General features: G+C 67.3%; 1 protein-coding gene across 3 annotated transcripts; it reads left to right on the forward strand.

Moving 5' to 3' along the window:
- The first annotated feature begins 695 nt into the window (after nt 1–695).
- GTSF1 (gametocyte specific factor 1) lies at nt 696–4,560 on the forward strand. 3 transcript variants are annotated; one of them, XM_072919590.1, is made up of 5 exons: nt 696–1,638; nt 2,620–2,812; nt 3,722–3,802; nt 3,928–4,009; nt 4,285–4,560. In XM_072919590.1, the coding sequence occupies exons 1-5, from the start codon at nt 1,591–1,593 to the stop codon at nt 4,514–4,516; spliced, it is 636 nt and encodes a 211-aa protein (XP_072775691.1). In that variant the 5' UTR covers nt 696–1,590; the 3' UTR covers nt 4,517–4,560. The 3 variants fall into 3 exon arrangements, with proteins under 3 accessions (XP_072775691.1, XP_072775690.1, XP_072775692.1); XM_072919589.1 differs by having other exon boundaries at nt 706–1,683; nt 4,285–4,556; XM_072919591.1 differs by having other exon boundaries at nt 714–1,683; nt 2,620–2,746; nt 4,285–4,553.
- Nucleotides 4,561–10,366: the final 5,806 nt, after the last annotated feature.

The raw sequence follows: 10,366 nt of genomic DNA on the forward strand, positions 1-10,366 counted from the left end.
ACCTAAATTGGGGTCACAGCCCTAAATCGGGGTCTGGGACCTAAATCAGGGTCTGGGCCCTAAATCAGGGTCTGGGACCTAAATTGGGGTCTGGGCCCTAAAATGGGGTCTGGGCCCTAAATCAGGGTCTGGGCCCTAAAATGGGGTCTGGTCCCTAAATTGGGGTCTGGGCCCAAAACTGGGGTCACAGCTCTAAATCAGGGTCTGGGCCCTAAATTGGGGTCACAACCCTATATAGAACCAATTCGGGTCCGTGGAACCCAAATTCACTCCTATTTGTCCCCCTTTAGGGTCCCATTTATCCCCAAACTGGTCTCATTTATCCCCAGTCCGGGGCACCCCAATCTGGGCCCTTTTACCCCAATCTGGGCCCATTTACCCCAATCTAGGCCCTTTTACCCCAATCTTGTCAACTTTACCCCAATCTGGACCCTTTTATCCCAGTCTGGACCCTTTTATCCCAGTCTGAGCCCATTCACCTCAGTCTGTGACCATTTACCCCAATCTTGTCCAATTTTACCCCAATCTGGGCCGTTTATCCCAGTCTGGGCCCATTTTGGGCCTACATGGCCTAAACCAGACCCATGAAGCCCCAATTTGGGCCTGTTTGACCCCAATTTGGGCCTGTTTGAGCCCAGTCTGGGCCCATTTACCCCAAATTTTCCCCTGTTGCCATCAATGCTTTAATTTTTAACTCTTTTTTTTTTTTTTAGCTGACCAAAACAATCCTTTCCATCCCAAAATCCAAAGACACTGTAAGAGCCTCAACCCCAAAAATCGTAAACAACAGCGAGCCAGGAGGATGGAGCTTCATAACCCAAAAGCTGTAATTAGACAATTAACCTCAATATCCAAATGAACCACAACTTATAAAAGTGTGAAAATACAAAAATATAAATATTTTTGGTCCATTTTGCGACCAGCTTGGGTTGAGCCCCGGCCAGGCTCTTGTACTTTAAGGCCTTTTAATCTGGAGTTTTTAATGAATTTTTAATTTCACTTAGGGATAAAACTTTTAATTTTTAATAAACTCGGAATTTATTTTTTAGCTCGGGCAGGGCGTCGCCATGGAGACAGCGCGCGGCGCCCCCTAGCGGCTCGGAGGACCCGGAGCGGCGCCCGTTGCCGTGGTAACGGCGACGCTGCCGTAAAGCAGAACCGGCACCGCTGCGACCGGACCGGGACAGAACCGGGACCTCTGGGACCGAACTGCGACAGTGAGACCGGACTGCGACCGAACCAGCACCGCTGGGACCAAACCGGGGCCGAACCGGCACCGCTGGGACCGGGCCGGGGCAGAACCGGGACCGGTGGGACCGAACCGGCACCGCTGGGACCGGACCGGGGCAGAACCGGGGCCGAACCGGCACCGGTGGAACCGGACCGGGGCAGAACCGGGACCGAACCGGGACAGTTGGGACCGAACCGTGACCGAACCAGGACTGGTGGGACCGAACCGGCACCGAACCGGCACCGCTGGGACCAAACTACGGCCGGTGAGACTGAACCGGGACTGAACCGTGCCCGGTGGGACATAACCGGTACCGAGCGGTGCCCTGCAGTACCGAACCGTTCCCGCCGGTACCGGCTATGGAGCCCGAGGAGCTCGTGCAGTGCCCGTACGACCAGAGCCACCAGGTGCGCGTGTCCCGCCTGCCCTATCACCTGGTGCGCTGCCAGCAGGTGCGCGGGACACCGGGGGACACCGGGGGACAGCGGGGGGACACCGGGGCCGGGGGGACAGCGGGAGCTGGGAGGGGTCCCTCAGTTTTGGGGTCCAGGACCTGTCAGGGGAGACCATGAGGGTCTGGGGTCTGGGGGAATTGGGGTCTGCGGGAATTGGGGTCTGGGGTCTGCGGGAATTGGGGCTGGGGGCTCCGGGAATTGGGGTCTGGGGTCTGCGGGAATTGGGGTCTGCGGGAATTGGGGCTGGGGGCTCCGGGAATTGGGGTCTGGGGTCTGCGGGAATTGGGGTCTGCGGGAATTGGGGTCTGGGGGAATTGGGGTCTGGGGGAATTGGGGTCTGGGGTCTGGGAGAATTGGGGTCTGGGGTCTGGGGGAATTGGGGTTGGGGTCTGTGGGAATTGGGGTTGGGGTCTGGGGGAATTGGGGTCTGGGGGAATTGGGGTCTGCGGGAATTGGGGTCCGGGGTCTGCAGGAATTGGGGTCTGGGGTCTGGGAGAATTGGGGTTTGGGGTCTGCGGGAATTGGGGTCTGGGGTCTCGGGGAATTGGGGTCTGCGGGAATTGGGGTCTGCGGGAATTGGGGTCTGGGGTCTGCAGTAATTGGGGTCTGCAGTAATTGGGGCTGGGGGCTCCGGGAATTGGGGTTGGGGTCTGCGGGAATTGGGGTCTGCGGGAATTGGGGTCTGGGGGAATTGGGGTCTGAGGGAATTGGGGTCTGCGGGAATTGGGGTCTGCGGGAATTGGGGTCTGGGGGAATTGGGGTTGGGGGCTCCGGGAATTGGGGTTGGGGGCTCCGGGAATTGGGGCTGGGGGCTCCGGGAGCCGGGGGTCGGTTCCGGGGGTCGGTTCCGGGGGTCGGTTCCGGGGGTCGGTTCCGGGGGTCGGGGCCGGCCCCGGGGGTGTCCCGCTGACCCCCCCGTGTCCGTGTCCCCAGAACAACCCGCAGGTGTCGCGCACTTTGGCCACGTGTCCCTTCAACGCGCGGCACCGCGTCCCGCGCGCGCTCCTGCGCAGCCACCTCGGCTGCTGCCCCGACCAACTGCCCCTGGAGCTGCCCCCAGGTACGTGCCAGGGGTGCCAGGGTGTCACCTGCTGCCCCGACCAGCTGCCCCTGGAGCTGCCCCCAGGTACGTGCCAGGGGTGCCGGGGGTGCCCAGGTGTGCCAGGGGTGCCAGGGGTGCCAGGTGTGCCAGGGGTGCCAAGGGTGCCAGGGGTGCCCCCAGGTGTGCCCCGACCAACTGCCCCTGGAGCTGCCCCCAGGTACGTGCCAGGGGTGCCAGGGGTGCCAGGGGTGCCCCCAGGTGTGCCAGGTGTGTCCCGACCAACTGCCCCTGGAGCTGCCCCCAGGTACGTGCCGGGGGTGCCAGGGGTGCCCCCAGGTGTGCCAGGGGTGCCAGGTGTGCCTGGGTGTCACCTGCTGCCCCGACAAGCTGCCCCTGGAGCTGCCCCCAGGTACGTGCCAGGGGTGCCAGGTGTGCCTGGGTGTCACCTGCTGCCCCGACCAACTGCCCCTGGAGCTGCCCCCAGGTACGTGCCAGGGGTGCCAGGGGTGCCAGGTGTGCCTGGGTGTCACCTGCTGCCCCGACAAGCTGCCCCTGGAGCTGCCCCCAGGTACGCTGCCAGGGGTGCCAGGGGTGCCCAGGTGTGCCCAGGTGTGCCAGGGGTGCCCAGGTGTGCCAGGTGTGCCTGGGTGTCACCTGCTGCCCTGACAAACTGCCCCTGGAGCCGCCCCCAGGTACGCTGCCAGGGGTGCCAGGTGTGCCCAGGTGTGCCAGGGGTGCCAGGGGTGCCCCCAGGTGTGCCCCCAGGTACGCTGCCAGGTGTGCCAGGGGTGCCAGGGGTGCCAGGGGTGCCAGGGGTGCCAGGGGTGCCAGGTGTGCCAGGGGTGCCCCCAGGTACGCTGCCAGGTGTGCCAGGGGTGCCAGGTGTGCCCAGGTGTGCCAGGGGTGCCAGGTGTCCCCCCCCCAGGTGCCCCAGGTGTCCCCAGCTGTCCCCAGGTGTGCCCCAGGTGCCCCAGCTGTCCCCTGTCCCCGCAGACCCCGAGGACATGGCCGGGCCAGCCTGGCCCCCCCTGCAGCCCTGGCAGCCCCCCCCGTGCCAGGAGGACTGGGACGCAGGTGAGGTCCCCGCGGTGTCCCCCTTGTGTCCCCACCGTGTCCCCTTTGTGTCCCCACTCTGTCCCACTCTGTCCCCACTGTGTCCCCACTCTGTCCCACTCTGTCCCCGCCGTGTCCCCGTGCAGAGCTGGGCGAGCTGGAGCTGGACAAGCCGCCCCCGTTCGTCCTGCGCGTCACCAAAGGGGACCTGCCCGTCCCCTGCGGCAGGTAGGGAGGGGACAGCGACAGGGCTGCCACCCCTGGGCCACGCGGGTGGGTGAATGTCCCCAAGTGCCACCCTCGGCTGTGGGAGTGTCCCCAGGTGTGTGTGTGACTGTCCCCAGGTGCCACACTCAGCTGTGGGTCTGTCCCCAAGTGCCACCCTCGGGTGTGTGAATGTCCCCAGGTGCCACCCTCGGCTGTGGGTCTGTCCCCAGGTGCCACCCGCAGCTGTCCCCCCCCAGGACAGCCGCAGTGACCCCCTCGCCCCCTCTGTCCCCCAGCCCCGACCCCGCCACCCCCCCGGAGGGGCTGTCCCCGAGGAAGCCGCGGCCGGCGACAGCGGGAGCGCGCCTGGGGACAGCGGGAGCGCGCCTGGGGACAGCCAGAGCCCGCGTGGGGACAGCCAGAGCGCGCGTGGGGGCAGCGCCAGCCTGGCCGGAGGTGGCGGGGGACACCCGGGGGGGGCTCGGAGCCGGAGGGGCCCCCCCGGAATTTAAATTATTGCCGAAATAAAAACGGCCCCGAGGCCCGGCGGTGTCCCCTCAGCCCTGGTGGCCGTGTCCCCTCAGCCCTGGTGGCGGTGTCCCCTCAGCCCTGGTGGCCGTGTCACCCCCAATGTCCCTGTCCCCCCCGTGTCCCTGTCCCCCCCCAATGTCCCTGTCCCCCCCCCGTGTCCCTGTCCCCCCCGTGTCCCTGTCCCCCCAGTGTCCCTGTCCCCCCCCGTGTCCCTGTCCCCCCAATGTCCCTGTCACCCCCCAGTGTCCCTGTCCCCCCACCGTGTCCCTGTCCCCCCCCGTGTCCCTGTCCTCCCCCCCCGTGTCCCTGTCCCCCCCGTGTCCCTGTCCCCCCCCGTGTCCCTGTCCCCCCCCAATGTCCCTGTGTCCCCCCCATGTCCCTGTCCCCCCCGTGTCCCTGTCCCCCCCAGTGTCCCTGTCCCTCCCCAATGTCCCTGTCCCCCCCGTGTCCCTGTCCCCCCCCCCAGTGTCCCTGTCCCCCCCCCGTGTCCCTGTCCCCCCCCGTGTCCCTGTCCCCCCCGTGTCCCTGTCCCCCCCAATGTCCCTGTCCCCCCCCGTGTCCCTGTCCCCCCCGTGTCCCTGTCCCCCCCAATGTCCCTGATCCCCCTACGTGTCCCTGTCCCCCCCGTGTCCCTGTCCCCCCCGTGTCCCTGTCCCCCCCGTGTCCCTGTCCCCCCCCAGTGTCCCTGTCCCCCCAATGTCCCTGCCCCCCCCAATGTCCCTGTCCCCCCCCCGTTCCCTTTCCCTCCGATCCGCCGCTCCCAGGAGGAATTTTGGGCTCGGGCGGGGCCGTTTTGGGGCCTCTTGCGCAAAGTCCCCCCCCCCCCCCCCCCCGTGCTGGGGGTACCGGGACAGGGGAACCCCCCCGGGGGGGACAAGGGGGGGGACAATGGGGGGGACAAGTTGGGGACAAAGTGGGGGACAAAGGGGGGACAACATGAGGGGTCCCCACCCCGGGACCCCCCCGAGACTCCCCCGGGACCCCCAGCAATGGGGGATCCCCACCCCCACCCCCAAATTCCCCCTCTTCTCCCCTCCCCCCCCCCCCCCGGAGCTGAGCTCAGCTCGGAGCCGCCGGATTTGGGGCGGAAAAAGTGGAAATGGGAATTTCTGTGTCACCGCCGCCTCCGGCCCCCGCCCCCCTCCCCTCCCCTCCCCTCCCGCCGGATTTTTTGGGGGAAAATCTCCTTTTTATCCCCTTTTCCCAGGGGTTGGCCCCGCTGGGATCGCCTCGGGGGGCCCTGGAAGGTTCTGGAATTGTGGGAATTCCGGGCCCGCAGCTGCGGGGCGGGATCGCGGATTTGGGATCGCGGATTTGGGATCGCCGCCCCCGCCCCGATCCCAACATCTGCCCCGCTGCTGCCGCCCGTCCCTGTCCCCGTTCCCGATCTTCCCTCCGGGCCCACCCCGCTGGATTTCCCCCCAAAATCCCCTCAAATCCTATTTTTGGGGGGGAATTTTCCATCCCTCCCAGCTCCGCCAGGGCGCTCCAGCGGGATTTACCCGCTCGCCCCATCCCAAATCCCACCCCACACCCCGAGTGGGATCCCCCCAAATCCCACCCAGCTCCAGGAGAGATTTCCCCTTTTTTTTCCTTTTTTTCCCCTTTTTTCCCTTTGTTTTCCCCCCATTTTGTCCCATTCTTTCCCCCAATTTTCCCAATTTTTTCCCCCATTTTTTTTCTATTTTTTCAAAATTTTCCCAGTTTTTCCCTATTTTTCCCTATTTTTTCCCAGCTTTTTCCAGCTTTCCCAGCTCTGCCCCCTCTCCCTGCGTGTCCCGGGCCTGGCCCGGTGTTTTTCCTGCCAGGGTGGATCCGGGCGGGGGCTGGAAAATCGGGATGGGCTGGGAAAAAAACAGGCGGTTCCCGCTTTTCCACCAATTTTTTATGGCGATTTTTTCTCCCCCTCTCCCGCGGGTCGGGGATTTCCTGGGCAGGGAGGATCTGGAACGTTCTGGTGGCACCCCCAAATCTCTGTCACCCCCCGTTGTCACCTTCGTTGTCCCCAGATCCCCGAGGGAATTCTGCCCGTGGTACTTTTGGGGGGATTTCTCGGGTTTTTGGGGTCTGCCCGGGGGGGTTTTGATGGCCAGGGATGGAAATCCCGGATTTTGGGGCTGCCGGGACCCCCCAGAAGAGCCCCGAGGCGGGGATTTGTGGGGGAAACGAGGAACACCCCCAAACCCCCAATTTCCACCCCAAAAAAGTGACGGGGGGAGCGCCCCCAAATAATCCCCTCCAAATCCCGGATTTGGCCCCAAAAATGCCCCGTTGGATGGTGGGGGTGACCCCAAATGGGGTCAGGGAGACATGGGGACACGTGGTGGCACCAAAATGGGGTCAGGGGGACATGGAGACACGCGGTGACCCCAAATGGGGCGGTGGGAAGGGTCACAAGAGGGGTGACCCTAAATGGGGACACGGGGACACGGGGATTTGGGGACACAGGGACAGGGATTTGGGGTTATGGGAACATGGGGACACAGGGATTTGGGGACATGGGGACACAGGGATTTGGGGACAGGGGGACATGGCGTTATGGGGACACAGGGACAGCCAGCACACACGTGTGGCAGGTCCCCGTGCCGTGGGGTCCCGTGTCCCTGTCCCCACACGTCCCCAGAATGTCCGGCCACACTCGCACTCACACCCCCATGTCCCCCTCATGTCCCCCCCATATCCCCCCCATGTCCCCCCCGTGTCCCCTTCATGTCCCCCCGTGTCCCCCCCCGTGTCCCCCTCATGTCCCCCCATGTCCCCCCGTGTCCCCCCCGTGTCCCCCCATATCCCCCCCGTATCCCCCCGTGTCCCCTCGTGTCCCCCCCGTGTCCCCCCATGTCCCCCTCATGTCCCCCCCGTGTCCCCCCGTGTCCCCCCATGTCCCCCTCATGTCCCCCCGTGTCCCCCCCGTGTCCCCCCCGTGTCCCCCCGTGTCCCCCCCGCCTGGCCCCGCTCCCGCCCCTCTCGGTCTCCGGAGCCTTTTTGGGAAGCGCCGGTGCCGGGGCCCCCCCGCGCCCCCCCCGCCCGCCCGGGCTCCCGGCCAGCCCCGACCCCCCCGCGCCCCCCGCCCCGGGGACACCGGGGGGACACGGGGGGACACCGGGGGGGCTCGGGGGGGCCCCGCCGCGGGCCGGGCTATATACGGGGCTGGCGGCGCCGTGAGTCAGCCCGGGCCCCCCCGGGCCCCCCCGGTGACTCAGGGACCGGCACGGACACGGGGGGGCACGGCGGGAGGGGGGCGCCGGGGGGGCACCCACGGGGGTGGGGTGTCACCCGTAAAATGGGGCTGGGGGCACCCACGGGGATGGGGGCTGTGGGGTGTCACCCGTAAAATGGGGCTGGGGGGCACCCACGGGGGTGGGGTGTGCCCCCTCAAATGGGGCTGGGGGAGATTTGGGACACCCCCCGTGGGTTTGGGAATTTGGGGATTCAGGAATTGGGGAATTTGGGGCTTTGGGGGTTTGGAAATTTGGGGATTTAGGAACTGGGGAATTTGGGGGTTTGGAGATTTGGGGGTTTGGGGATGTGGGGATTTGAGGATTCAGGAATTCAGGAATTGGGGAATTTGGGGCTCTGGGAATTTGGGGATTCAGGAACTGGGGAATCTCGGGGTTTGGGGCTTTGGGGACACGGGGCTGTGGGTGTGAGGGGCATGGGGACACAGCCAGGACACGCGTGTTCCCCAGGGGACGGTGCCAGGCCTGCTCGTGGCCACCGTGTCAGCACACGCGTGGGCACACGGCCACCGTGTCACCCCTGGGTGTCACGGCGCAGTCACCGACCCCGGTGCCACCACCCCCGGCCCCGGTGCCACCCCCGGCCTCGGTGCGGGGCAGGAAAGGCCCCGGCGCCAGCGCATTGTTCCCCCCGCCGGCCACGGAAACGTCCCCATTGTCCCCACGGGGGCACGGCGGGCACACAGCCGCGGGGACACGCGGGGACACGCGGGGGGGACACCGGGCCCCGCTCCGTGCCACCCCCGAGCCCCCCACCCCGGTGGGTGCTGCCCCGGGGGCGTCCCGGTGGGTGTCCCTGTGGGTGTCCCCGTGGGTGTCCCTTTGGGTGTCCCCGTGGGTGTCCCTGTGGGTGTCCCCGTGGGTGTCCCCGTGGGTGTCCCCACGCCCCCCGCGCCCCCCGCCCGCCCCAGCTGCGCGGCCGCCGTTGCATCAGCGGCGCTGGAATGCGGCGGCTGCGGGCGAGGCCCCCGACCCCGGCCCCCCTTGCACGCCCCCTTTGCACGCCCCCTTTGCACGCCCCCAGCCCCCCTTGCACGCCCCCCTTGCACGCCCCCAGCCCCCCTTTGCACGCCCCCTTTGCACGCCCCCAGCCCCCCTTTGCACGCCCCCAGCCCCCTTTGCACACCCCCAGCCCCCTTTGAACGCCCCTAGCTCCCCTTTGCACACCCCCTTTGCACACCCCCTTTGCACACCCCTTTGCACACCCCCTTTGCACACCCCTTTGCACACCCCCTTTGCACGCCCCCTCTGCGCGCCCCCGGCCCCCCCTTGCACCCTCGTGTCTCCGCGTGTCCCCTCGTGTCCCCCCTTCGCACCAGCCCCGGGGGGGGGCTGCACACGCGTGTCCCCTCACCGCCCCCCCCCCCCGTGTCCCCTGGGGGGGTCCTACTGTCCCCTCATGTCCCCACAAGGAGGTGCCAGCGCCGTGTCCCCCCATGGGGATTCTGTCCCCCCTAGTGTCCCCTCCCCGGGGGTCCTGTCCCCCCCTCCCCCGTGTCCCCCGTGGGGGTCCCGCCCCTCCGTGGGAACGGCTCCAGCCCCGGCCCCGTTTCCGCTCTTCCCTTCCAGGAAGCGGCGCCGGGATCCGGCCCCCCCCCCTTCCCCCCTCGGTGTCCCCTTCCCCCGCGGTGTCCCCTTCCCCCTCAGTGTCCCCTTCCCCCCCTGTGTCCCCTTCCCCCCCATTGTCCCCTTCCCCCTCAGTGTCCCCTTCCCCCCGCGGTGTCCCCTTCCCCCCCATTGTCCCCTTCCCCCCCTGTGTCCCCTTCCTTCCACGGTGTCCCCCTCGGTGTCCCCTTCCCCCTCAGTGTCCCCTTCCTTCCACCGTGTCCCCCTCGGTGTCCCCTTCCCCCCTCGGTGTCCCCTTCTTCCCCCGTGTCCCCGGCCCTGCCACCCCCTGGCCTGTCCCGCTCCTGCCCCCCGTGTCGTGTCCTGCAGTGTCACCCGTGTCCCCCCGTGTCCCCTGTGCCTGTCCCACGTGGTGTCCTGTGTGCCGGTGTCCCCAGAATGTCCCAGTGCCCCAGTGTCCCCAGAATGTCCCAGTACCCCAGTGTCCCGGTGTCCCGGTGTCCCAGTGTCCCTGTGTCCCTGTGTCCCTGTGTCCCGGGGTCCCGGTGTCCCCGTACCCCAGTGTCCCAGTGTCCCGGTGTCCCTGTCCCGGTGTCCCAGTGTCCCGGTGTCCCCGTCCCTCACGTCCCGGTGTCCCGGTGTCCCGGTGTCCCGGTGTCCCGGTGTCCCGGTGTCCCGGTGTCCCGGTGTCCCTGTGTCCCTGTCCCGGTGTCCCGGTGTCCCAGTGTCCCGGGGTCCCGGTGTCCCGGTGTCCCAGCGCCTTTCGGGTGTCCCCGTCCCCGCTGTCCCATCGCCCTCAGGGTGTCCCTGGGGTGTCCCCGATGTCCCCCGGGTGTCCTTCAGGTGTCCCCACCCCTGATGTCCCCACGGCCTTGGGTGTCCCGGTGTCCTTGAAGTGTCCCGGTGTCCCTCGAGTGTCCCATTCCCTGATGTCCCGGTGCCCCCGCGGTGTCCCGGGGGCGTCCCGGTGTCCCTGTCTCTGATGTCCTGGTGCCCCCGGGGTGTCCCGATGTCCCCGGGGTGTCCCTGTCCCTCTGTCCCGGTG

Source organism: Taeniopygia guttata, chromosome 29 (assembly GCF_048771995.1).
Source record: "Taeniopygia guttata chromosome 29, bTaeGut7.mat, whole genome shotgun sequence".
NCBI lineage: Eukaryota > Metazoa > Chordata > Aves > Passeriformes > Estrildidae > Taeniopygia > Taeniopygia guttata.